The sequence below is a fragment of the Dermacentor albipictus genome, unplaced genomic scaffold (genome assembly GCF_038994185.2).
Source record: "Dermacentor albipictus isolate Rhodes 1998 colony unplaced genomic scaffold, USDA_Dalb.pri_finalv2 scaffold_16, whole genome shotgun sequence".
NCBI lineage: Eukaryota > Metazoa > Arthropoda > Arachnida > Ixodida > Ixodidae > Dermacentor > Dermacentor albipictus.
The window spans coordinates 7,289,060-7,316,426 of record NW_027225570.1 but is presented as its reverse complement, the minus strand read 5'-3'; the positions used below and the strand labels follow the sequence as shown (position 1 = coordinate 7,316,426).

Sequence of the window (27,367 nt, the reverse complement as noted above, 5' to 3'; positions counted from 1 at the left end):
CGCAGGCTCCAACAGGCTAGTCTGCCTGAAGGATCCTTGTGGTTGGCAAGCCAGCACAGGGCGTGGTGATCACTGACAGCCTTAAAGAGTCTACCGTACAAGTAGGGTTGGAATTTCAAATAAAGCTCTGTTTATTTTCAAATAAATTGCATGTTAATAGTCTGCGCTGGTGTTTATTTCCTTCCTTGTCCTGTCCTCGCGCTGTTGACCCGCAAGTTAAAACGGAACGGCTCTGCACAGTTCTCCAAGTCCTGAAGACGCATCCTCTGTTCCTGTGAGAAGCAATGTGTTTGTTCAATATTTTTGTTAAACAGGCTGTGCAGTAAACGACATGGCATCTGAAGGCACTGATGACAGCCACCGCCTGCTGCGTCTTGCCGGCTCTGCTAGACGCTCAACGTTTAGCCAACACATCAAACGTGAAGCTCGGAAAAATCAAACAAAGCACTTGCCAAGGTTGACGACTGGGCGTGTTGGTATAGCATATATGATGTTGGATTGCGCAACATTTTGACGAGACACACAGAAGAGGAACACACACCACAGAGCGCTACTTGCAACTATTGTTTTATTCCCTTGTCAGTGGAATAAATCCAGGAAGATACTCAGGGGGGGAGGGTGGTAGCGACAAAAACACACAAAAAAAATGTTTTGACAAACATAGCCATCTACCAATGACAAGCCAGCTTTGTCATGTGATCATTTTGGCTGCGCTCGTCATTTCAGATTAGGGCATGAGGAAATCAAATTGCTTTGCGCTAAGGGAGACTGAGAGCGTGCTCACACACACTTCCCAAACACGCAATCTCAGCAGCTTCGATTATCTCTCACGTTATTTGGCTGCCATCTTTGCTCACAGTCTTACAATTCTTAAAGAATGGCAGACATCTGCAATCTCTACAATGTATCCCAAGGCAAAAAAAAAATGAAACAAAAGCAGTCGCCGGACACTATCAATCAGGTGCTATCAATGCTATCAACCGTGCTATCAATCAGGTGATAGAGAAATGTGCGGAATATAACCAACCCTTATATATAGCTTTCATTGATTACAAGAAAGCGTTTGATTCTGTCGAAACCTCAGCAGTCATGGGGGCATTACGGAATCAGGGTGTAGACGAGCCGTATGTAAAAATACTGAAAGATATCTATAGCGGCTCCACAGCCACCATAGTCCTCCATAAAGAAAGCAACAAAATCCCAATAAAGAAAGGTGTCAGACAGGGAGATACGATCTCTCCAATGCTATTCACCGCGTGTTTACAGGAGGTATTCAGAGACCTGGATTGGGAAGAATTGGGGATAAAAGTTAATGGAGAATACCTTAGTAACTTGCGATTCGCTGATGATATTGCCTTGCTCAGGGGACCAATTGCAATGCATGCTCACTGACCTGGAGAGGCAAAGCAGAAGAGTGGGTTTAAAAATTAATCTGCAGAAAACTAAAGTAATGTTTAACAGTCTCGGAAGAGAACAGCAATTTACAATAGGCAGCGAGGCACTGGAAGTAGTAAGGGAATACATCTACTTAGGGCAGGTGGTGACGGCAGATCCGGATCATGAGCCAGAAATAATCAGAAGAATAAGAATGGGCTGGGGTGCGTTTGGCAGGCATTCTCAGATCATGAACAGCAGGTTGCCATTATCCCTCAAGAGGAAAGTGTATAATAGCTGCGTCTTACCAGTACTCACCTACGGGGCAGAAACCTGGAGGCTTACGAAAAGGGTTCTACTCAAATTGAGGACGACGCAACAAGCTATGGAAAGAAGAATGATAGCTGTAACGTTAAGGGATAAGAAAAGAGCAGATTGGGTGAGGGAATGACATCTTAGTTGAAATCAAGAAAAAGAAATGGGCATGGGCAGGACATGTAATGAGGAGGGAGGATAACCGATGGTCATTAAGGGTTACGGACTGGATCCCAAGCGAAGGGAAGCGTAGCAGGGGGCGGCAGAAAGTTAGGTGGGCGGATGAGATAAAGAAGTTTGCAGGGACGGCATGGCCACAATTAGTACATGACCGGGGTTGTTGGAGAAGTATGGGAGAGCCCTTTGCCCTGCAGTGGGTGTAACCAGGCTGATGATGATGATGATGAATAAGATAACCACTCTGCCTATCATCATAAAAATACAGTTGCTATGCCATCAGGCCCGGCAGATTTTTTTTGTGTCTAACAACAATAACTGGTTAAGCATTCCTTCTTGGCTAATGCAGAGCTCTTCCATTAAGCATGTAAACGAAGAAGGCAACTGATATTCTTCAGCGTCATCTTGACTTTTGACGAACACTGACAGGTAATAACGATTGAACTTGTCACAAATTTCACTCGCTTCAATAATTTCCGTTCCTTGTGATATATGTTCAATACTTTCACCATTACCTTTGAAAAATGCCAAAATTTTCTTGGGGACTCTTTTAGAAAGTTAGCAAGCATGTTGTCAAAAAAATTGCTTACGCTGCCTCAGTTCTGTTTTTAGATTCCTTTTAGCAGCTGAGACTTCCGCTATCGTAGCTTTCCCTTTGCACAGTCTTTTTACGTTGCGTTTCATATGAATGATATTTCCATTTATCCACGGATTTCGTCGTTTTGTTCTTTTTGCCCGTGTTGGTATAAAATGATCTGTACAGTGCTGTACTGTTTCCTTAAAATACCTCCACAGCTCTTCAACAGATTCCGTTTCTGATGCACTTTGAAAATCATCAAGTGACATTTTTAAACAATTAACAAAGATGTCTCATCTGCATGGCAATAATCTTTAACATAAGTATACATATATGATTTCGTTCCGACACAGCTGCTATAGATTACGTTCACAGAGATCAGTTTGTGATCAGATATACCACATTCTACTTACGTAACACATTCATACACTTTACTAGAGATAATAACCAAGTCCAACAATGACTGCAACGTAAGAGTAACCCTTGTATGATCTTGTGTGATATTTCCTTTATTAAATAGACACAAAACATGGAAACATCTTTATCAGTTATTTCGGGCACAATTTTTGAGATATAGGAGTACAGTCCAGCCCACATATAATGAACTTGATCGTCACGTGGCATTTGTTCGTTCTATCCAAAGTTCGTACTAGGTGGACCACCTATAATACGGGAAAAAAGAGCAAGCGAGACGAAAGTTCACTTTATTTTTGAAAAAAGTCCGTGATGCATGTCTGCTTCTTCAAAGCTGAACGCATCACTGCCGTTTCTAATTTTTCCAGCGCGGTAATATATTCATCGCCAAGGCCTCTGCTGCACACGAGTTCCTTAAGCGACGCGATGTAACCGATCGCGGTTGAAGTGTTCACAGCAACCGGCGGTAGAGCAGCATCCTCTTTTTTTACTTTATTTTACTCACAAAGGAGCGCCGGGGGACGCTTTGTGCGCTCTGTGTTCGCGTCGTGTCAGGGGAACACAAAGTCCGCGAAATTCGCCTGCCGCGGGTCCGCAGTCCAGCAAAACCGCACCAAACACCGCCGGCTCGGTCAACTACAGGTGTCCGACAGCTTCGCGTTCGCTCTAACCGAGTGTTGAGGCCACAACAGTTCGTTCTATGTGAGACACTGTGCCATTGCCCCAATATATATTTTGATGGTAGCACCGCCCTCGTTCGTACTAAGTGAGCGTTCGTTATATCTGCGGCTTTTATAAGTGGGCTGGACTGTATATTCTTTTATGAGAAAATACATATTTTACTTGTTTTGACAATGCGTAGCGTTCAAAAATTCGTTTGCAGCATCTTTGGCAATTTCAATGCAGGTATTATTCACGTATTTGATCCCTCAACAAATTCTATAAGGAGGAAGCCGAGCTACAATGTGAGCCCCCCCCCCCCCGAACGAAGTTTCTGGCTACGCCACTGGTTACATCCACCTGGGCATCCAACCATAAATGCCACTTAAGCGTGCCATCCGACAACTCCGGTCCCATCTGTCAGTGCCAAACTTTTGGCCCAACGAGACGCAACAAACTTGGTGACAGCTAGTTCAGCGTCGCCGATATCGATTATATTAATACGCACAGGCATATTGAAAGAAGATTTGGAAGGTATAACGATGAAGTACACCAAATGACTGCAGAGACGATACAGTGGATTCCCCAAGACACTATTTCTGCCCACGTACAAGCTGACGCTGCCCACTGTGAACTGCCATCAACTTTGGGGGCACTTTTTTCCAAGTAATCCCCAGAGTGATGCCCTCCACAGCAAGGAGATTCTCCGCCGCACCATTTACTTTGTGGAGGAGGTGCTGTTGCGGAGACTTGGTGTGGGGGCGCCACTTACCCCATCTTCGCTACGCCTAAGTGGGTCAATTGTGGATACCTTCCCATATTTCTCAGCTCGAGCGTTCGCAGCTACAACCAAACGCCTAACCAAACGCCGTTCGCAGCTAACCAAACGCCAAACGCAACTGGCCTAAACCAGATCCGGCGGCGCTACCAGTGGGCCTTCGTCCTGCGAGACTGTGGGACCAACCATCGAGCACTATTTATGCACCTCGCCGAAACCGGCCTACATCTATATATTTAACAGTTTATGCCATTGGGCAAACTTTTCGAGAAAGAAAGAAACACTCTGCGGCCTAATTTGACTTTCTTCAACGTGGCACTATATAAAGTCATCGCGACAGCTCCCTGAACGCAATGAAGCAGGCAGTCTTATAGCGGCTGCTTGTATAATTCCATATGTTATCATTTTTAGAAGCCTGATTCATTGATACTTGCGTAGTCATTGAAAAGCAACAAACTTTGCTACTGCAATACATGTAGCGTGCGTGCGTTGTTCATTGCTGTGTGATGTACTATATGCACTAGTTGCAACCATGTTGCGTGGTTTTCTAGGCATCGCCACAAAAAGCCTGCCACGGCCGCCTGGTTCTGGTTAAGCTGCAGTCGCGGCTTTTGGCCCGCCTGGCCAATAAAGCTCATTGATGTCCTTTTCCCTAGTCGATGTGCACGCACGTTTGGCCATGTCGAGCTCGACATTCCGCGGCACGCTATCGGCATTCGTTCATTGCGAGGAACGCCGTTGTGTGATGGCTGCTGAGGTGTGTCCGCCGAATAAGCCCCCCTGTTTTGCAAAGCTGCAAGACAGAGCTGGCAAGGCGCGGGTACGCAGAGACTTGAAGTTCGCGAGCCTCGGTCACTCGACAGCGCGGGGCTCGTGCCGCCCGCACCGCTGCCGCGATCGCTGACACCAAAGGACTCCCGTGCGTCTGGTCATGACGCGACGGCCACTATAACTGTACTCCTCCGAATAATTCAATTAATAAACTAATACTAATATATGCACGCAAAAAAAGGAATGAAACAGCAACCTGCCATTACAGCGCGATCAACGAAGCACGTGTACGTACATAACCGCGCTGTTTCTGTTTGATGAAATCAAATGAAAGGCATCATGCATGTTCTCCCGCCTTGCTCTCACTTCTAAAGTCTAGTAATTATTGACTATTAATTAGCCGCGCACCAAAGCACTGCCTAAATGTGCAACCCCGCAGCAGTAAGTATGCGCTTGGTTTACGTGCTTGGGACCTTATAAAGAAAAGGCGTCTGCAACAGACAGCGCAAGCCTCTCTGCAAGCATACTGCCAAGCACGCTACGGCGATCAACGAGCCTCCCACAGTTTCGTTTACCAGCTTAGCTCCACGCCAGCTCGAAGAACCATCGCGTCTGTTTCGCCTGCTAGCAACCCTTGCCTTCTCGACGTCCGTTTTTCCCGCGCGTCTTACGAAGGGGGCTCGCCGTAATGAAATAAAATAAAAATGACACGAAGCCGCGTCCAAGTATTCCGTGAAGGCCCGAATGCACATCCATTCTCGCCCAAATCACGCAATGACGAACGCTTTTTCCGACGATTTCATCCTTGAGGAATGTGCGTCGCCTACGCGATGACGGAGGCGGTCGCGCGTGAGCTTGTTTGAACATAGCGGGCAAGCGGAGAGCACCGTCTCGTTGTTTCTTTCCAGGTCCAAACGACGCGACGGGGTCAGCGGGCACCCCAATTATCTCGCGCCGAATCGGGCTGCAGTGACCTACTTGAAGATAACGGTGAAATTGTTTCAGACAACTGCTGCTTGGGTCATCGCGGCTTCGTAGTCATCTGCGGGGGATTCCCGTATCCAGGATGACATACATATGCGCAGACATCGCGCAAGCAATCAACGGGATGCAAGTACGATCCGCAACCCGCAAACTCTCGGAGATCGCTGTGGTTTCGGTACAGTGGTTTCGGCAAGCGTAGCCCGCAACACAATTTATTCGAGCGGAAAGTCGTTTGCGAGAGTCGCGCACAGTAGCTTGAACGCCATTTGGAAGTAGGCGGGTTGATCCGCCTGATACGACCGTTTCACGCTCCCGTAGGAACGGAACGTTGAAAGCTGCTGCGGAATTCGCGAGGTGGATTCCGGCGCACCGGATCAGGCTCCCAACCAAGCGTTTGATCCGAGGTTAAGCGGACGTTTCAATCGGCTTAGTCCTAGCGCCGAATTGGTGGGGCTATATGCAAAAGCGCGAAACCCACCTGACAGCCGCCGACGGTTTCGCCCGTTGAGGCGAGCCGGAGAGTCTTCCATGCTCGTCGCCGTTTTAAACGGCGCAACATCCCAACACCCGACGCCTGGCTTTCATAGCTGCCGGTGTCGGCCGGAAACCGCAGTATCTACTCGAGAAACTTGTAGAGTCAGCGGGCACGCCAAAAACAGCAAACACACACACACACACACACACACCACCGCTGGCGAGTACACGGCTGACGTTCGCAGCGGACGAACAGCGAACGGAGTCGGAAAAGCAACCGAAGACTGCAGAGACGACAACCTAGCCCAATCCACACACCAAGTTCACACGAATTCTCCCTACCGCGTGACATCTAGCCCCATTGACTTCGCTACAGCTTAGTTCACATTTCGCACACTGCTAAAGAACAAGGCATATGCAATTACAACCTAGCGCTGCTTGTAATCCTAACAGGTGCCTTCTGGGTTTTTTAGGTGTTCTTACAGCGCCGCCGCAAAGTAATAAACTGCACGCAAGTTACTATGACCTCCTGGATTCAAAATACCATTGCCAATCTTGGAGGCGATACAATGGAGACGGGCAAAATGCGCATTCTCGGCCTGCGCAGTTGCGGTATGGTGTACTGGAATAGTAGCGGTTGCCGCACTATGTTCAACTGTGCGCAAATCGGCAAACCAAATACAAAACCAGCAAAACAGCGCTGCACAATTTCCGCTTATTCGTCGGCCCGCCTTTCCTGCTTAATCACTTCCCTTCCGCTATGCCAACACTGCTGTGCCGTGTCTCTGAACAACGCCCTTTCTACGCAGCTTGCACGCATTTATCGATCATGGCTTTCTGATAACCACACAGCTGCGATGCGATCTTTGTAAACGGAACACGCGTCTTGCAGCACGTACGCAGCGTGTTTCGTCTGCTACATTTGCCGCCTCCACGGCTGGCATTTGCAGACACCGTTCACAGCAAACTCGAATGTATGAAAATGCTTTATGAATATAAAAGGTACCCTCAAGCGGCAGATAAGTACAGATAACTAAATATTAGCAACGCTATTTCTTTTGTGTTGAAGGAGCAGTAAAATTTATTACGTATAGCAGATCGACGTCTTATATCAGACAAGACAATAACATCCGCAGAACATCCTCGGGACGTACAATTGAGTACGTTTGGACGTCCTCACATGAGCCTCAAAACATCGCTGGCTGGCCTTAGCACATCCTCAGGACGTCCTCAGAACATTCGAGGATCTTTTCAGTACGCGTTGAGGACATTTTAAATACTTGGGCATTCACTGCGTCCAGTGAAAATCCGTGATTTTATTAACGAAAGTAAGTTGTTTTCCATACAAGAAGTGAGACAATCATACTTAAAACAACAGCATGCACTTACTGCTTGAGAGGGCATACTTTTGAGCCCTGTTGCAGAGGGCCACACGAAATGAATTAAGTGGTAGGCACATATAGCGTTAGGAACGGCCTGCAGAGGTGCCGACATACAAAGTTTTCCGAGCCAGCTGCAGCAGCGGGGTAGTAGGTAAAGGCAAGGCAAGACTTGAAGAAGAACACAAATGACAAGACGGGTGCCACTCACAACTGTGTTGTGAGTGGCGCCCGTCTTGCCGTTTGTGTTCTTCTTCCTAAGTCCTGGTCTTCTGCGCCTTGCCTTTACCTACTTCAAGCATGAACCAACTAGCCCAAGCAAGAGTTTTACTTGCAGCAGCGGGGTTGGCGTTTTCTAGGAACCGACCGTCAGTCTCCAGCCGAACGGCGCCACTAGGTCTCCTGTGGAGACTTGCTTTGGAAGGACGACAAGGCGTCATTCCGCAGCCTTTTCACGATGTCTGCTGCGGTGCCTGACTGTGTGAGGAGGACAATACGCCGAGTCAGCAACTCTTCGTCGCCGGAATGCCGGGACGAGGTCGGCGAACCAGGTTTTGTTAGTGACCTCGCCATCACCGACCTGGTCTCTCGGGAGCGGGGGAGCTCCTGAGGGAATGTATTTGGCTGCACCGTCCCATGCGCCTTTCAAGACGCAAGACCCAGTTCTGCGAAGACCGTCTCGCCTCGGTGGGGGCAGTGAAACCTGTGCGGGTGTGTGTGTGTGTGTAAGCCCTCCCCCTCAAAAACGGCTCGGCTACGATGACTCTGGTCGAACGTCTTCCCTCACCTAGGGATCTAGAGAGGACAGAGTCTATTTAAGGAGCTGTTGCGCGGCTCCTCAGTGTGCGTTCTCTCGCAGTCATGCTAGACTGATGAACAGCAACGTCCTTATGTATATACTGTAAATAAACCCATATTCTTTGTTCTGTGTTAGAACAAGTCTCTCACCCCACATGAAAATGGGCTCTGAATTTCTAGCTGGAAATGGTCTTTCCAGCCAGGTTTCCAACTGGAATCAGCCCTTCCAGCTAGAAATTTTCCAGAGCCAGCTGGAAATGGCACTTTCCAGCTTGAAGTGGGATCCACCTCAGCTGGTTTTTCAGCTAGAAGCAGCACTGCCAGCTGGAAGTTTTCCAGCTTCAGCTGGAAACAACTGGATACAGCATTTTTTAGCTGGAAACAGCGCTTCCAACTGGAAACAACTGGATGGATCATTTTCCAGCCGGAAGTTGAATCTATCGACTGGAAAGTGGAGCTTAATTCCCACTTGCATTAAGATATTTTTTGTATCTGCAACATGCCCATATTTAGCCCTAGGTGGTGTTTGTATAAGAACGAAGAGCTTTTACTCTTGCAGCAGCAAAAAAAAAATATTTTTATTCGTTTGTGTTGTGACAACAATCGTAATTGCATGAACTGCATGGAAATGCTCGTCACTCCGGGTACCTTTGATCACGATCGGGATCGATAGCAATCTAAAGTGTCCTGTGTGATCGAGTTGCCAAAAAAAAAATTATCTCCAGGAAAAAACTGCCACTTTTATTGAACCTTGCTTGTAGTAAACAAAAGCGACGCGCTCTTGGTCGACACTGTGTTATCTTGCTACATTGTCGACGTCGTCTAGCGAGGAGCTTGCCCATTGGTCATGATGAGCCGTTGCGCAAACGGCTAGTGTTTACAGCATAGCAATTCCTTCTCTAACAAAAAAGAGCCTTAACACGTGGCACCTTCAGTAGTTCAGGCTGCAATGACCGCTGCTCCTATTTTTTCCTGTCTCCACGACGCCACTACAATCGCCGCCATATTTGTTGAATACTTAGGAGCTTTAGTCTCGTATCTTGTCTTGATCTGCTCTTTTGACACTAATAATAATATAATAGCGTGTTATTGCAATATCAGTATTTCTCAGAAAAGCTCGGGTTTTTATTCACAGCAAACAGCAGCATTACAAAGGCAGGCCGAATATAAAAAAATTGGAGGACGCTTAAGCTTCGCCTTCAAGAGTGGGACGCGACAGCGTTCCCGTCGACCCGCCAAGGGGTATAAGACAATGCGCTACGGCACAGCAATCACTTACGATGCGCCCCGCATCGGACTTAGCGCCCACCTATCACGCGGTGAACGTCGAGCAACGCAGCGTTCGGCGCGACAACGAAACGTGCGCCTGAGCGAACGAAACGAACCAAAGAACTCGGTGTCTCGGAGGGGAAACGATCTACGCCAGCCAAACGTCGTGATCGGCACGGGCAGAGAGATAGATAGTAATCTAAACCGGAAGCACGGCGAAGCGTCGTCAGGGGAGAGGGAGTCCCGCGACGCGCCTGGCAGCGGTCCCAATGCGCGCGCGGCGCGCCTCCTGTCGGGGCAGCGCCGTACATTGAGAGGAGGGGGTCTTCTGTGTTTGCCGCAAGATGGCTCTGCGTGTGCGGAAAGCGCAAAAGAAATGCAGCGGAAACGCACTTCGCAACTCGTGTAATTGTGACTTCTGTACGTTACATGTTCATAATTACCGATATACACCGCAGTATAACTTTCCACGGCTGGTTTCGAAGGCAACACCGCATTCACTAGAGGCGCGTTTGCACCGCTTGGAAGCATCGAACTCGTGGCTGAGTGGTAGCGTCTCTGTCTCACACTCCGGAGACCCGGGTTCGATTCCCACCGGGCCAATCTTGGAAGTTGCTTTTTATTTATGAAGCGCCTGCCGTGATTTATCGCTCACGGTCAACGCCGCCGACGCCGACACCCGACGCCGACGACACCGGCTTTTCTGCGACACGAGCTCCTTAACGCTATCGCGTTAAAATGTGACGACGCCACAGGGGCCCTAGTTTCGTACAGCACATGGCGGAAACTCACGGCGAGGCAATTTTGCGAGACAACGAGAGTCTCTCGGGTGTGCATGTGATCAAGTTTTTGTGAGGAACCTGCATGATCTTGCGCATGAAGTAATTATTTTTGGACAGTTCCTTCTCTGGACGGTGTTACAAGTACACGCAAGCGGCTATCAACGGTTGTTATTGCTGTACTTTGTGGTGTTGTGATTCACCAGTGCGGATCGAAGAGCACCGTTTTCTCCAGCCCTGATTCTACAATTTGGAGGTAATTATTTCACTTGCTTATGTTTTGAGCGTAAGTTAATGTTTATTTTTATCCTGTATGTTGGCACGCTTGAGCATGATATCATAGGTCCCTGCTGTACGTGATGTTCGTATACAGGTTGATCATTTTTATGTTTTGCGGAATTTGGTAGAAATGGCTTGTGGCAGATATCATAATTCTTGTCGCTGAGCGGAATTATTCCAAGAGGTGGACATTATTAGCATGCGAAACCGAAAGACATCTTCAATTAATTAGCAAAAATTGACAAATTAACTTATTACTTTGCTGCACATATTACAATGTACGAATTGTAGCCTGTGAGTTTGCAAGATGGATCCACCTTAAATGAATTTCCAGAATTACGTCAGTTTCCATATATTATTTTCTAAAGTGTGAGACGAATAAGTGGGCGTTCTAGTTACTTTTGTGCTCCAATACATAAAAGAGCGTTTTGTTAAAAAAGTAAGTAGACCAACAGTGCACTTTTACGGCGAGTTTGATGACACAAATTTCTAACTGGTGTCATTCTGGAAAGTAAGTCCAAGTGGATACGCCTGGCAATCTCAATGGCTACAATTCGTAGATTGCGATATGTGCCGTAATGTAATAAATTAGGAAGTTCATTATTGAATTTTTAAAAATTAGTTCAATATGTGTTCCGATTTTTCGTGCAAGTAATCTCCTCCTCTGAAGGATCCAGCTCAAGGACTAGAATTACGGTATCTTCAACAGGCGATTTGTTAAAAATTGCATAAAACTTAAAATTATCACGCAGCATATGTGAAGTGCTTGCCAGTTTGCGTAAGCCCCTTTTGTCTCCAATAGCCCACTTGAATATATTGCCGTGCAATGTTTGTGCCCAATGTTGCACATACGTACGTCTATTAAATACTAGTGCGTATATATCAATCTGCCCAACGCAATAGAAGCACATTTATCGCGTGCTTTCACTGCAAGTGCGTGCTCGCAAACACGTTGCCTCGAATGGCAGGCATTTGAATAGGTGCAAAACAACAATAACATAAAAAGATTGGCCCTCAAGCTCCTGTTATTCAGCAGAGAAATGCTTCTTGGGAGGCTGTTGACTTACATCACACGCCTAGTTCAAAATACAAATGAGCTCATTTGAATACTATTTGCACTAAAGCCACAGTCAATGGCGCTAAACAATTTAACAATCATTGCATAGCTTCTGCAGCTCAAGTTGAGAGCCTCTTGAGAGCTCAGGTTGAGGCCTTGCGCCACATAAACTGTAGAAGGGTCTGTGATGAAGGTAAACTGTGGTACTGTCCAAAGGCTGTTGATACAATCCACGTGGTTTGGCAAAGGTTTACTAGAACTGAGTGGATTAAAGTGATGATTGTTTTAAAGTTCACTCACTATGTCTCAATATTTTTTTCAGATGGGGTACAAGGAGAAGTGCAAGTGTATTCCAAATCTTGAGGGAGATGCAAGATATGCTTCCGCAATCCTTGCTGCAGGTTTTCAAATAAATCGTTGCAAGTTTCAGCACCGTGCTGTTTTGGCTGCATGTATTTTCACCGGACCAGTTGGTCTTGCGGCCAGTCACATTAGGAACTAAGTGTGACTTGCGACAGCAAGCTAAGATCCATGCGAGTTCTGGCCAGTTTGTATCCTGCTTGATGCGAGCTTACACCCTGGGATTTCACCTAAGCATGGCTCAACACCATGGTGTTGTCGCCAAGGCTCAACACCATGGCGACCGGTGCTGTGTGCCAGCCCGGTCTGAGGGTGTGTAGACCCACAGTCCGGGCTGGAGATTCTAGCTGGAACTTCTTCCAGCTGAATTACAGCTGGCATTTCTTGCAGCTGGATCCAGCTGGCATTTCTTGCAGCGGGATCCAGCTGGAAGGCCTTCCAGTTGGGACATATTCCAGCTGGATTATGGAACCGGAAATTTCACCCAGCTGGATTTTTTCCAGCTGCCTTCCCAGCTAGAAAAGTATCCAGCTGGGTGAAATTTCCAGTTCCATAATCCAGCTGGAAGTAAAAACATTTTCACCTGGGACTTCAACAACGTCCTCAGCGTGGATGAGTTCGACGACGGCATGGGCCAGCTAACATAATATCCATGCCCGACTCCAAACATTACAACCGGCTGACAGCGCTGAGACGGACATTGCGACGTGGTGCTGTGTCTGAGGTGAGTGCTTGGTTCTTGCTTTGACTCTCTAGGCTTCATTTTGCGGTTGTTCTGTTTAGAAAAGTAGGGAAGCTATATTGTTGATTGTTAGCTAGGTTGTGTTTTCCTAGGTAGGTTTAGCGAGCAGGAACAAGACAGTAAAGGAGCAATCATGGAGTTAAGGACACTGCTGAGAGACGAATTGTTGATTGTTGGTGAGGAACTGGGCCTAGACGTACGCAAGGAAATGCTAAAATCGGAATTATTGAAGCTAATTTCCGAACAGGCCAGTGAGGAAGACATTGAAATTGGGTTACAACTCTTTAGGAAAAGAGAAGAACGGGACAGAGAACGAGAGAAAGATCGCGAGTTAAGAAAAATGCAACTTGAAAGCAAACGTTTGGAGTTGTCTCAAGGAAGCGAAGGGGCTCTTGGTCGATCAAGTGAGGTAGAATCATATCGCGTGGACAGGCTGTTAAAGCCATTTGAGGTCGGGAACGACATAGGCTTGTTCCTAGGAAATTTTGAAAGGATGACTTGCGAGAAGATGAATTTCGGTCCCAGTACATGGCCACAGTGGTTGCTGTCTATGTTGCCGTGTGAGGCTGCGGAAGTAATCGCCAGACTCAGTGCGCAGGATGCATATGATTAGGCGAAAGTTAAGGCTAGTCTTTTGAAAAAGTACCGCCTTTCAGCCGAAGCTTTTCGGCAGAGGTTTAGAAGCACAGACAAAAAGGATAGCGACATATATCTGGAGTTTGCATATAGCTTAAAGGCAAACCTAGTCGAGTGGCGGAAAAGCGCAGAAGCGTACGACAGCAGAGACATGACCATTGAATGCATGTGCCTAGAGCAGTTTTACAGAAGCAGCCCACAATCTGTGAGGCTGTGGGTGCAACATAGAGGAAATGTAAACACTGTGGAAAGGGCGGCTGAATTCGCTGAAGTGTACGTAACGCGTAGAAGGCTGAACGCCGAGGACCCTTGCATGTGTCCTGCCATATCCGTATGTTTGCCGATCGATGACTGCGTTATTTACCGCGCAGTCAATACCATCACTGACCGAACAACTCTTCAATACGACCTTAACTGGGTACAAGAATGGTGTGATGTTTGGCTGATGACACTCAACTCTAATAAATTCAAACTTCTCTCGTTTACCCGTCGTCATCACCCTCTTCGCTTTTCTTATCGGATTGGTGACGTCGCCGTGGAATCCTACAAATACCTAGGTATCACCTTGACTAACGATATAACCTGGAAAGCGTACGTTACTAATGTTATTTCATCGGCTAACAAGACATTGGGATTTCTAAGACGTCACCTTCACCTCCCTCCATTGCATGTAAAACTGTTAGCCTATAGATCACTGGTAAGAACGAAACTCGAATACGCATCTGCCATCTGGGATCCGCATCAAGCATATCTCGCCAATGCCCTCGAGGCAGTTCAAAATGGTGCCACCAGGTATGCTCATTCCACATACTCTTACAACGTCAGTATATCATTTTTTTTAAAAAAGAATCTTCCTTATCGCTTCTATCCCTTCGTCGCCGCATTGCCACCCTTTCCCTCATCCACAGGTTCTACTATTCGACGCTCAATCGACCGCCATACATTGTTGCCCCAACGCGCCGGTCACGACGCATTGACCATCCCCAGCAGGTCGCACAATTCACGAACAAATACATTTTCAGCCTCATTTTTCTACCGAGCATCTAAAGACTGGAATGGCCTTGCTCACCAAATCGCTGCCATCACCTGCTCTTCACAATTTGTTCAAGGTGTAACAACTTTTTATTTACAGAATTGAATGCATTATGACACTTTTTTGTATATGCTACGGGGTCTTTAAGGAAATAAAATGAAACGACATGAAATGACAGAAAATAGGACGGCCGAAATGGACCGCGGAAATCATTTCCGTTCAAAAAGGTTTCGCAGACTATATGAGCGGAGCCTGTAGACGTGGAGCGTGGATTGGAGCTGTAGACGTAGACGTGGATTTCTCCTCGCTCTTTTGAGCGAGGAGAAATCAAACAGGGAAACCGTTATTAGATTCGTCGGATGATCCCACCGCTGGCATACAGTTGTAGGAGTTGTCGGACGATCTCGCCGCTGCCACCATATGTAAGATTTGGAGTCGGGCCTGTAGGGCGATCGGAGGAACTTGGGGCGACAGGAGTAGGCGAGCAGGGTTTATTAACAGGATTTACATTTGAACATGGGATCCGTTTACGCAGTCTAGCGAGACTCCAAAATGGAGCCCGCAAGACGAAGCAAGCAGCAAACGAGCACACAGCTCACGAGTCCATTGACGAGCACAGAGCACGACAACGAGCACACACTAGCAGCCGACAACAGCCGCTTATAACCACTCCGTTCGAAGTCATCGTTCGACGTCATCGTAGAAAGTCCTCGTAGTAGCCTTTGTGAGAAGGGGGTAGGGGTTTTACACACACACATGCCGCACAAGTTTCGGTGCTTTCTCCGAGGGCCGATGACCTTTGCAGCGCAGTCGTCGTGGTATCCATTGTCTTGCGTCCCCGTAGTCAGGTGGTCACGCCCGACCCCAGCCGGCGCCTCCAAATTCCAGAGCTGCCTTTTTCCTCTAGTCGCCACGTGTGTCGGCAGACTGTGACGAATCCTGGGGCCCCCGTACCGCAAAGCACCCTTTTGCCAGGGAGGCTCCTCCTGCCGCAGAGAGACCATGACGACCCGGCAAATTAACCAACAATGCACGCGGCGCCAAACGTGGCCAGCCCTGCTGTCGTCACCAATGTTCCAAACGCGGCGCATGGTCGGTTAGCGTTGTAGTCCTGGCTCGTTCTCTGAAGGGCGCCGCCACCGCGGGTCGGTCGAAGCACGTGCAGCGGGCTGAAAAAGCTGGCACGTTGCCCTCCCGGGCAGCCATTCCTAACAGCTCCTCCATGGCCCGGAAAATCTCGCCTGGCCAGTGCTGGCAACCGCTGGGCAGGAAGAGAATGGCTGGCGGGCAAGACGATGGCTTTGCTCTCTGCAACCCCTGCGCACTTGTAATGCCTTCAACCATCTCACAACAACTGGCACAGGAGAGTCGATCCCGGCAACACAATACGACTGAGCTTGCAAACGCCCGGAATCAGCTGTTAACCCACCAGGCTTCCTATCAATATTTCAATGCACGCCACTTGCAAGTGCGAATCCCAAATTTCGCCCTAAAATTTCGTGCCGCTAAAGCGAGCGTTCACGTTCATCTTGAGTTCGACCAAACCCGACCGTCGCGCTGCAGAAGAGTAAAGGCTTACGCAGAAGGCTCTTAACCACCAATACCCGAACATAACTTAAGCAGCCTAGCTTCACGAACAGCCTGTTCTTACCCTATCGCAGTGGCGTACTTATCGCACTGCACAGTCAAACAGGCTTCCCTGAACTGTCTGGTCAACTCCACAGGTACGTAATTACAATCGCGCTAGCTTTGTGGTCCCTATTCCGAACACATGCTTGCGTCGCACGCAAACGTTTCATCAAGCTTACTCACGTGTCTTTCTCCAGTCCAATCAGGACACGTAACTTAAGAGTAACTAAACGCGCGTAACTCACGCACACCGCAGAACCCTTCACAAATATGTCTGCCATCAACTAGTTCTACGCACGCCCACTAAAGAAGACAGAATACGGCTGCCCTCAACACACATGAGCAACCCAGTCATAAACCTGCTTCCTTCCGTCCACACAGGACACGCGTTAAAGGAACTAAGAACGCTTTTCAGTGCAAATTACGCACTTACTAAAAACCTACGCGCTTAACCTTAGAAAATAAAAAACACATAAAAAAGAAGGTTAAATAATACATACGCGCGTTACCATAGGCCTCTCACCGATAACCTTGACACTCAGGTTACTCACGCACACAAAAAAGAGCCTATCTACTCATTAATGAACATCTTGCGAGACTACAGGTTTACATAAAACACCTTTTTCAAACCTCGGAGCTTTTTAAAAACATAAACAAAGCTCATACCTTACATTTTGAAAGAAACTCAATCTCAAATCGCGAACATTTTCAAATGTTCAAAAATAAACCAAAAGAACACGTGTTCTTTCTACGGAAGCTCTCTTGGCCTCCCGTTTCAAACGTTTACAACTGACTCATGCTTTTGAGCCGTACCCGAGGTGGTCGCGGTTCGAAAGATACTCTGGCTACTGAGGAACAACAAAAGGGCTGATTCACTGTCAGCTCCTCCAAGACGTTACAGTCTCCTGCCAATTAGCGTCCTGGCGTCCCGCTTTCATCCCGAACTCGACTGACCGCGTCGCGACTCCCTACCACCTGGTCTCGTCTTGCCACCTTGCGCTTCTTTGTACAACACTTTGAACTTCGAAAAGAACGACGGACCGACAAGGAACATAATTGCCCCGTGCCCATTATCCGCGTCCGTGCAGAACATGCTTGTCGGTCTCTTTTCGACCGGTGGTTCGAACATGCTTGATGCGTACACGTCGTCAATGACGACTGCACCTTTCTTCTCCTCGCGCCCTGCCCTTTTGGGTCTCTCGCTGTCTTTGGCTGCGCTACATTAGTCACCGTCTTTCGGTCTTTATCGCGCTTCTTTTTACGGCGCCTTCTCTTTGAAGTCTCTTTCATGCCGTCCTCTGGCGCCTCGTGCTGGCTGGTACACATCTCGTCGGCCCGGATCGGTCTAACAACTAAATCACCCCTCTTTCGGCTACCTAGACTGGCGGAGAGCTGCACCGATCCCTGAATAATGCAGTTGTCTTCTCCTGAGCTACGCAGCTCGGAATCCTGAGAATTACCCTCAACTGCATCGTTCAGCTCGCACTTCACTTCGGCACGCAGATCTGGCTCGACATGGGTGCTAGCGTCTGTCAAGTCCGCTGTATTCTGTACCTCGCCAACGACCTCGCTAACATTACATGCGACGCACAGGCGTGGTGACTGTGCCAATTTGTTCGCAGCTGGCCTAGCTTTCTCTACAGTCCTCTGTTGGCACAGCACCTCATCGCTCTCACTATGGCCTTTAACGGCCGCTGCTGCCACTAAGGCATCGTTAGTTGCTAGCACTTCGACTTCACTTATGGACGTGCTGTTGATCTCGCAGGTGCTACTACTTCTCTCGGCTTTCGACCAAAATCTGCTGTCGAATTCCTCTCACTTTCGCTGCGTCCAGCCTACAGATTCCTCAAGCCGCTGTTCTCTTCGTGCGTTTAACCGCTGCGAATCCCCTATCTGTTTCTTCACTGCTGCCATTTCTTTTTCAAGCGCTTTCCGTTTTTGCTCACGCTCTTGGCGTTCTTGCCCGATTGATTCCCGCTCCTGTCTTTCACTTAGAATTCGTTTGCCCATTTGTTCTATGAATTTCAATTCATTGTCACTTTGCAGAATGGTCTTACGAATCTCTGCTTCCGTCAAGTCCTCCTCTACGCCCACCTCGATCTCTTCACACAACCGCAACAGGTCAGCTCTCGTCAAACACATTAGGACCATGGTCGCTACCTTAAGCTTTGGCTCTGCTGTCACACAATACTTGCTGCGATACTAACGCAAATCAGAATACAAGTAAAAGATCCCAGCGAATCAAATCAACAAACACTGAGAAATTGAAGCCTGGTAAATCTTACAGCCAAAACCAAACGCTTACCTGCTGAAGTAGCACCATATCACCAGCCCTTCTCCGCCGTATCCAGTCAGTTGCAAGAGATGGTCAATCCCAAGTCGCCTCCAACTTGATCAGGATACCGGTCGGTCACCATGTGCCAACGTCCATGAGCTGCCGTAGCTGTCTCCGAGTCGTAGGAGAATTTACGAGCCGTAGGCCGGTCTCACCGAGCCGGGCCGATTCCACTGTTGTCAACCAGTTATTAGATTCGTCGGACGATCCCACCGCTGGCATACAGTTGTAGGAGTTGTCGGACGATCTCGCCGCTGCCACCATATGTAAGATTTGGAGTCGGGCCTGTAGGACGATCGGAGGAACTTGGGGCGACAGGAGTAGGCGAGCAGGATTTATTAACAGGATTTACATTTGAACATGGGATACGTTTACGCAGTCTAGCGAGACTCCCAAATGGAGCCCGCAAGACGAAGCAAGCAGCAAACGAGCACACAGCTCACGAGTCCATTGACGAGCACAGAGCACGACAACGAGCACACACTAGCAGCCGACAACAGCCGCTTATAACCACTCCGTTCGACGTCATCATTCGACGTCATCGTAGAAAGTCCTCGTGGTCGCCTTTGTGAGAAGGGGGTAGGGGTTTTACACACACACATGTCGGGTTTTACGCACACACATGTCGCACAGGTTTCGGTGCTCTCTCCGAAGGTCGACTACCTTTGCAGCCCAGTCGTCGTGGTATCCATTGTCTTGTCCCCGTAGTCAGGTGGTCACGCCCGACCCCAGCCGGCGCCTCTAAATTCCAGAGCTGCCTTTTTCCTCTAGTCACCACGTGTGTCGGCAGACTGTGACGAATCCTGGAGCCCCCGTACCGCAAGCACCCTTTTGCCAGGGAGGCTCCCCCTGCCGCAGAGAGACCATGACGACCCGGCAAATTAACCAACAATGCACGGGGTCCAACAATTAACCAACAACGTGGCCAGCCCTGCTGTCGCCACCGATCCTCCAAACGTGGCGCATGGTCGGTTAGCGTCGTCGTCCTCGCTCGTTCTCCGAAGGGCGCCGCCACCGCGGGTCGGTCGAAGCGCGTGCAGCGGGCTGAAATAGGTGGCACGTTGCCACCCCGGTCGGCCCTTCCTAACACGGTACATAAAGAGTAGAAAAGAACGTTTGAATATTTCAGACCGATTCTCTGTTACAAGTGCCACAAACTAGGACATTTTGCGGTAAACTGCGGGAAGCCTAGCTTAGTTTTCTCCTACGTGGATGAAAAAGACGAGAATATGGAACTCTTAAGCCCATGTCTTCACGACCTGCAAGTTAATGGCAAACCATGCCGGGTGCTGCGAGACAGTGCCGCCACTATGGACATTGTCCATCCGTCTTATGTGATGGTAGATGACTTCACTGGAGAAATAGAATGGATTAAACAGGTTGTAGAAGAACACAGCGTGTATCGGCCCATGACCAAAGTCAAAATCAGTGGATCATTCGGGGAGCTCGTGACCGAAGCTGCAGTTTCCGAATTTTTGTCGCAGCAGTACCCTTACATTTTTTTCGAATAGGTCGGATCAGTTACTGCGTGACAAAGGGCTTAAACTGGGAGAGGGCGTAGTACAGGCATTGACGCTAGGCCAAGCTCGTAAAATCGCGTCGCTTTCGGCTGAAAATGCACAAGCTGCTCCAGCGGAAGTAGCAAAAGAGGTAACTTCAGTAACCGAATCCGAGCTAGGCTCGAGGGACAAAAACGGTTGAGGGAAGCCTGCCAGCTGACCAGCTCATGATAGCGTATCACTAGGGTGTCAAAGTTCACGCCTGCAGGAATAGCCAGCTAACGCAATCGCAAGCGAGACAGGGTCGTTACTATAACAGGCCTCCAAAAACTTTGATCAGCTCTTACGTGTGGACAGTCACTGGCAGCCGAGCAAAACAATTATAACAGCTTAGCTAAATTACATCACACAGTTAAAGAAGGCATTGCTAGGCGCAACGTGACGATACAAGAGAGAGGAGGATTGTTGTATCGGCACTACAGAGGCCGAAAGGGCAGGATTTTAGTCGTACCTACTAAGTACAGGGAGGACCTTTTGAGTCTCTGTCATGGAAATGGGTAGTCCGGCCACCTGGGCATAAACAAATCAAAGGAAAGATTGCTTATAGAATACTACTGGCCCGGCTGTTTCAAAGACGTGGAAAACTTTGTAAGATATGATGTAAACCAGGAGAGACATGGAAAGCTGAGCCACAAAGGTAGTGCCCTTAATGACAGAACCTTTCAGACGACTTGTGATAGAGACGCTAGGGCCTCTACCAAAAACAAAGTCGGGTTACAGGTACTTGTTTACCATGCTGTGTCCGGCTACAAAGTTGGACGACGGCAGGGCTGAGTTAGACGACGGCATGGGCCAGCTACCATCTAATTCATGCCCGACTCCAAACTTCACAGTGGTGAAGCAAACAAAACCATTTCATTAATTTTACTTAAAGGGCCCCTGAAACGGTTCGGAGAAATTTTGTAGATGTGTAGAGTACAGCCAAAGTTATTCATTCGCACCACAATATGTGTGAAGCGTTGCATATTAAGAGAGCTACGGACGATTACACGTTACCCTCCTTCGTAGCCGTGCATTTTCTCAACTGGTTCAGAGCCTTCACTGGCTCTGCGTCATGATAGCACGTTGCGTCGTATACTCATTGTGCCTAGATTATACTGGCTAGTGTGCCATCCATGGCCTCTCGGGTGGTACCGGAAGCAATGATTGTCGGCGGCTGCCGCTAGGAGCGCTGCGGTGCAGGCAGGTGCGGCACCTTTTTATGCGAAGCATATTACTAGAGCTCAACCCAGCTCCTCAGGCGCGGCGGTGTCGCCTTCAATACCACGTGACACCGTGACGTCACGACAGAGGAGAAACGGGGCTCCAACTCGCGCCGTCGCTCGCGGCGTCGCCTTCAAGGCTGACCACGTGACACCGTGACGTCACGACAGAGGAGAAACGGGGCTCCAACTCGCGCCGTCGCTCGCGGCGTCGCGGCGGTATATAAGCAGCTGCGCTTGCCTCTGCTAGACACTCACGAGGTAAGACATAGAGAAAGAAAAAGACTAAGAGCGGACACTCCGAGAAATCTGGCCTCAGGAAGTACGTCACGGCTACGTAACGAACTAATGCTCTCATCAAACGCCAGGGGACGCAGGCGCAAAAAAAAGAAAATTTTGTAATGAATTCTGCTCAATCGCTTTACAAAATAATAATTATACACCCAAATTTGGCGCGTTTCTTATACATAAAAACTGAATTTATCGAAGACACCTTCCGTGCTTTTTGTTCTTCATTCGTACTGCCAACAACACCAATCACCATTCGTCCATCGAGAAGAAATCAACGACACCAGCGGCGTGCCAGCGGGAACGTCTCGTGAACGTCGGCTGCGGCGGTGTTCTTGTGTGTGAGAAAGGTGAGTCCCGTTTTTAAGCGAAGCTTGGAGTAATTGACTTGTGAGTGCGACGAGGTTTGCTAAAAAAAAGCAGTTTGCGGCTCTATATGAGGCGGCTAGACGCGAACAATGCGAAAAGCATGCCCCCTCAAGAAACACGTAACAAGAGGGCTGTACTAGCTGTACTTTCTTGCTATCGCCACCGAGAACGGCATAATGTTTGTTGGTTGCGTTCCGTGAAAATAATCAAACGACGCGAAGCTGCCATTAACTTGCACCGGTTCACGGCTGTGCACTGCGCTGCGACTCGCAGCTTGTCAAACGCCATCGAGACGCTGCGTCTCGGTTTGCGAGGGTAAACAGTTCTTAGCGCTGTTTGCGATAACCGCGGTATCGGCGTTTCATTTCGGCGAATAGTTCGTGTTCAAAAACGCTCAAGGTCAACATCGGGAATCGCGCATTTCAGGAAAATTCCGGTTCCGAGAAAATTGAATTCCTAACCTGCGCTTATATGACCGCGTGACGTTTGACGGTGCATTCGTTGGCTTGTTCTAGAGGCTGACGTACGCTGGAAAGAACATAATAGACGCCACGCCGATTCAGACTGAAAAACGGCGTTCCGGGGACGGGCGCTACCTAAATAAAGAAAAGCAGGACGTTAGGCACGCTGTAGCCAAGCTTTGCTTGCTCGTTTCCCGTATAGAGTAAGGGCTCCTGAATATTTTAACGCGATAGCGTTAAGGAGCTCGTGTCGCAGAAAAGCCGGTGTGGTCGGCGTCGGTGTCGGCGTCCGCGGCGTTGACCGTGAGCGATAAATCACGGCAGGCACTTCATAAATAAAAAACAACTTCCAAGATGGGCTGGGTGGGAATCGAACCAGGGTCTCCGGAGTGTGAGACGGAGACGCTACCACTCAGCCACGAATTCGATACTTGAAAGCGGTACAAACGCGCGTCTAGTGAACGCGGTGTTGCCTTAAAAACGTGCCGTAGAAGGTTATACTGCGGTGCATGTCGGTAATTATGAGCCTGTGACTTACAGAAGTCGCATTTACACGATAGCGAAGTACGTTTTCGCTACATTTCTTCTGCGCTTACCGCACACGCAGAGCCATCTTGCGGCAAACACAGAAGACCCCCTCCTCTAAATGTACGGAGCTGCCCCGACAGGTGGCGCGCCATACGCGCATTGGGGCTGTGCGCGGTCCGGTTCCCTCTCCCTCTCCCCTGACGACGCTTCGCCGTGCTCCCACGCGGGTTGCAGAATCAAGCGCCGTTCCTTTCTTTAGATTACTATCTATCTATCTCTCTGCCCGTGCCGATCACGACGTTTGGCTGGCGTAGATCGTTTACCCTCCGAGACACCGAGTTCTTTGGTTCGTTCCGTTTGCTCAGGCGCACGTTTCGTTGCCGCGCCGAACGCTGCGTTGCTCGACGCTCTCCGTGTGATAGGTGGGCGCTAAGTCCGATGCGGGGCGCCTCGTAAGTGATCCCTGCGCCGTAGCGCATTGTCTTACACCCTTTGGCGGGTCGATGGGAACGCTGTCGCGTTCCACTCTTGAAGGCGAAGCTTAAGCGTCCTCCAATTTTTTAGTAATATTGCTTGAAAACAATCGCATGTGACATAAACAGCGAGCGTAGCTTATTGCGTTTTGTACTGCAGTGAGCTGTGTATCTACGGCGCACGGACGGACGCTGGTGTATGCGTCCGTGCGGATTGTTTATACAGAAAAATAACGGTGGGAAAAAGTCACCAATGACTTCTGCATGTACTTGTTGCGGCGGCCGTGTTGGGAAGTACTGCGCATTCATGTAACTGTCGGTTCCTTATCATTTTTTCGTGGCGGAATACATTGCACAACGTATTGTCGCGTAGGCGTGGCGTGGCGTACATTTGAACAAAGGCCTCGTATTTGGACGTTTCGAATTTATCTTTACCACGCTTATGTGAACTGCTATTTCGCCTCCGAATGTACTCCCTATACTGAGTACGTACAGGGGTGTTCAAAAGTTCACAGGCCGCGATGCCATGAGATTACATATGATGTACAGGGGTGTTCAAAAGTTCACAAGTCGCGATGCCATAGGATTACATAGGATGACGGCCTGGGAACTTTTGGACACCTCTGTATGTGGTCTTAACATGAATTCTTGTATGTCTGACTTTTATGGGTCAGAGGTCAGAACGTGTCGGTGGTTTCATATTGTGCATCGGTTCGCTATTCATTCAAACATATTACTTCTACATATGTTTTTGTATAATTAACGAAGCGTGCACTTATTGACATTTTCAGAGCGTGCTGATGCCATGCCATCCGGCGGTCCAAGTTACGGCAGCTACTGCTGTGTGTCGTGGTGCTTCAACAACGGCAAAACCCAGAAGAAGCCAGGAACGAATTTCTTCCGCATACCACGGGACGGCAGGTGCGTTAAAGCTCCTGTATGGTTTGCATGTCTTCACGCTGACTGTTTGTGCTTACTCAGTAAGGGGCACAATAAAAAAAATCACTACTCAAGTAGTTCCGATTTCCGCTGATAGTTCATTGCCAATGTAGGATGACAGCATGGATGCAGTACGCTGGAAGAGACGATCTTCTGAGTAAGCCGGGCAGCGTATTGTACGCAACCTACAGAGTTTGCAGCGACCATTTCACTGCTGAAAGTTTCATGGACCCTGGGCATACAAGGCTTACAAAAATGGCTGTGCCAAGTGTGCACCCAGTTGCACCTTGTAAGTAGTTGACAAAAACTCGATTCTATGCAATAGCAGCAGTGGCGACAAATAATTTCGAAGGTGTTTGTAGCCGATGGACGAACCTCGCTGTAGGAGCAGTATCTCTTCGAAACTCCTAAATTCTCTGAATTGTGGGCTATTACCTTCCTTGCAGCTAGACATTTGCCATTTTTTAACGCTGTTGGCCTGTCTAACTTGTTTTGAAAGACCTCTAAGGTGTATTGCACGTTTACTTGAAGTCTGCGTGTACTTGTATATATACCTCACACCAATGTAACGTTGCGCTATTGATAATTCCACAGATCATAATTGCTTGCTTCTCAGTTGGTTGCTTCTCTACTCTTTTTTTCACCTGCCAAGCAATACGCTTGGAAGTGCTGTTTAATTTTTCCTATGCTACAAGCTTTGCAACTTGTACCAACTACACATATATGCAGGTTCTTTGAGCGTCGCTTCTCCTAGTGACTGCCACATGACTGCAGAAGCTGCACTACAAGGTGAGGATGAGGTTCAGTTTCTTTTTTAAACATGTTACTGACAAATCGTTGGTGTTTCGTTTCTTCAGGATCTGCGGAAGAGGCTTCGAACAGCGACCCCCACACATTGAGGTGCCCTGATGAGCAGGGTGAGTTCAGCGCTGAGGTTGCTTTTTTTGCGCGAAATTGACTGCTTACCAAACCTCTGCAGTTGGCAACTCCCTTGTAGCTGGCAAAGGGGCATCTGCTGATCTCGGCCTGCCGGAGGAAACCTTGACCAATCGTTCAGTTGTGACAGAAGGAACTTCTATGATCGGTGAGTTTGATGTTGATTTCTGCGACAGATTGTATTGATACAGAAATTTCCGCAGGCACCTTGCAACTTTCTTCCGACAGCAGTGTCCGAGGCGCTGAACAAGCTTCACAGGACACCCTAGAAGATGTGTCTGCCAACAGCTCCATGAATGAGTGCCCTACTGCAAATGGTAACTATGCCTTTATTGTAGCTGTTTTTCACGTGATACTTTGTGTTTAGAACATTCTAAGCAAACTATCCTCAAAAGGACACTGTGTGTGCAACAACGAATTGTTAGAGTGAGCTCTCAATGATGCTTTTAATTTTTTTGGTGTCATTCTGTCACAACAGGAACGATGGAACATTTTTTTTTCCAATTGTTGTTGCGTGACTCCACAAGAAAGAGAATATGTGTGCCACAATTTAGTGGTTACTTAAGGAATAAGAGCTTGGAAATTCAAAGAAAAAATTCATCGTTTAATCGACCACCAAATTCCCACCGCCAGCTGAGGGAAGCTTACGCGCACCTGCATTCGCATCGTTATGAAATTATCGCACATGGCTCTCCGATTGTACATCTGTCACAGTCTGTAAGCACACAGCACGGTTCTGTCTACTGATCCTTCCAAATGCCGCGCTCGTCCATGTCTCTTCTTGAGTCGTCTGTTTGGCGCTTTAGTACAACAGTAACATGCACCAACTAGCCCAACAAAAACTTCTGCTGGAAGCAGAATGGAAGTGCATTTGGAACCTGCAACATAAATGGGCTCCTTTGGAAGCAGTGCAGACTATTAAGGAGCTATTAAATCATTCTTTGTGTTGCCTGCATAGCTTGAAGTTAGGATGAGTATAATTTAGACTTCTATTTTCCCATGACTACATGATAAATTTCGGTTTATGAAGTTTTGTGGAATGGTGTGTAGGGGGGGGGGTGAGGTTGGGCATCTTGGGTTTGAAAAATCGAGGAAAATGCTTCTGCGGAATTATTTGCTGTTCGCTTTTACATTGATTTCTTTTGTTCATTGCAGAGATTTCCTGCGTGCCAACGACAAGTTGTGCATCAAAAATGTACAACCAAACCATCAAACGTCTCCAAGCCAAAGTAGCAGCACAGCGGAAAACTATCAAAAGACTGCTGAGACAGGCTCAAAAATCACCGTCATCGATTACAAAGGCTCTTGGCATTATCCGACCAGTCTCGCTAACCAAAACTTCTTTCGACACATGTTCGCTTGAGGCCAAAAGGCAAGGGCAAGCGGTTTCCCGTTTGGTTTAAGAAATTCGCTCTTCACCTAAACTTCCGTGGCCCGCGAGCATACCGATTTCTGGCTCCATATTTTTCTTTGCCCTCCCGGCGTACATTAAGAAGGTGGCTAGCCAATGTAAAGATGACTCCAGGCACAATTCCTGGAATCATTTCTTCCATTGCAACAAATACTGAAGCTTGGAATGAACGTGACCGAGTGTGTGCTTTAGTTTTTGACGAGATAGCACTGAAAAAAAATTTGCATTATGATGTTGCACGGGACGTTGTCCATGATTTCACAGATGATGGCGCTCACCGCACTTTAACCATTGCTGACCGAGCAATGGTTGTTCTCCTTGATGGTGTTTCGAAGAAGTGGGTTCAACCGGTTGCTTTTACTATAGGGCACACATCAACAC

The 27,367-nt window shown here is 48.2% G+C and overlaps 2 protein-coding genes across 5 annotated transcripts in view; one reads left to right on the top strand and one right to left on the bottom strand.

The window, feature by feature from the left end:
* LOC135901674 (rho GTPase-activating protein 1-like) overlaps positions 1-6,862 on the bottom strand; it is a 148,747-nt gene extending 141,885 nt beyond the window's left edge. Inside the window, exons 1-2 of one of the 4 annotated variants that reach the window (XM_065431515.1) lie at positions 6,529-6,860; positions 1,324-1,393 (exon numbers count right to left, since the gene is read on the bottom strand). Coding sequence is in view for 3 of the 4 variants with exons in the window: in XM_065431516.1 (XP_065287588.1) it covers positions 6,529-6,580 (52 nt within the window). In the remaining variant the exon portion in view is untranslated. Of the gene's footprint in view, positions 1-1,323; positions 1,394-6,528 lie in introns of all 4 variants that reach the window. The other 3 variants (XM_065431516.1, XM_065431514.1, XM_065431513.1) reach the window with 3 other exon arrangements.
* Positions 6,863-22,150: 15,288 nt separating this feature from the next.
* Positions 22,151-27,105, top strand: LOC135901706 (uncharacterized). Its single transcript, XM_065431548.2, has 8 exons — positions 22,151-22,219; positions 24,492-24,621; positions 24,753-24,928; positions 25,369-25,428; positions 25,497-25,556; positions 25,619-25,723; positions 25,779-25,892; positions 26,731-27,105. Exons 2-8 carry the CDS (start codon positions 24,506-24,508, stop codon positions 26,976-26,978), a joined length of 879 nt encoding a protein of 292 aa, XP_065287620.1. The 5' UTR covers positions 22,151-22,219; positions 24,492-24,505; the 3' UTR covers positions 26,979-27,105.
* The last annotated feature ends 262 nt before the right edge of the window (positions 27,106-27,367 follow it).

Bases quoted from the DNA above. Each gene is read 5' to 3' on its own strand.
- LOC135901706 (XM_065431548.2), top strand. From the start codon at position 24,506: ATGCCATCCGGCGGTCCAAGTTACGGCAGCTACTGCTGTGTGTCGTGG. The intron at 24,622-24,752 runs GTGCGTTAAAGC...TTGCCAATGTAG, and splicing joins CGCATACCACGGGACGGCAG to GATGACAGCATGGATGCAGT. The intron at 25,557-25,618 runs GTGAGTTCAGCG...AAACCTCTGCAG, and splicing joins GAGGTGCCCTGATGAGCAGG to TTGGCAACTCCCTTGTAGCT.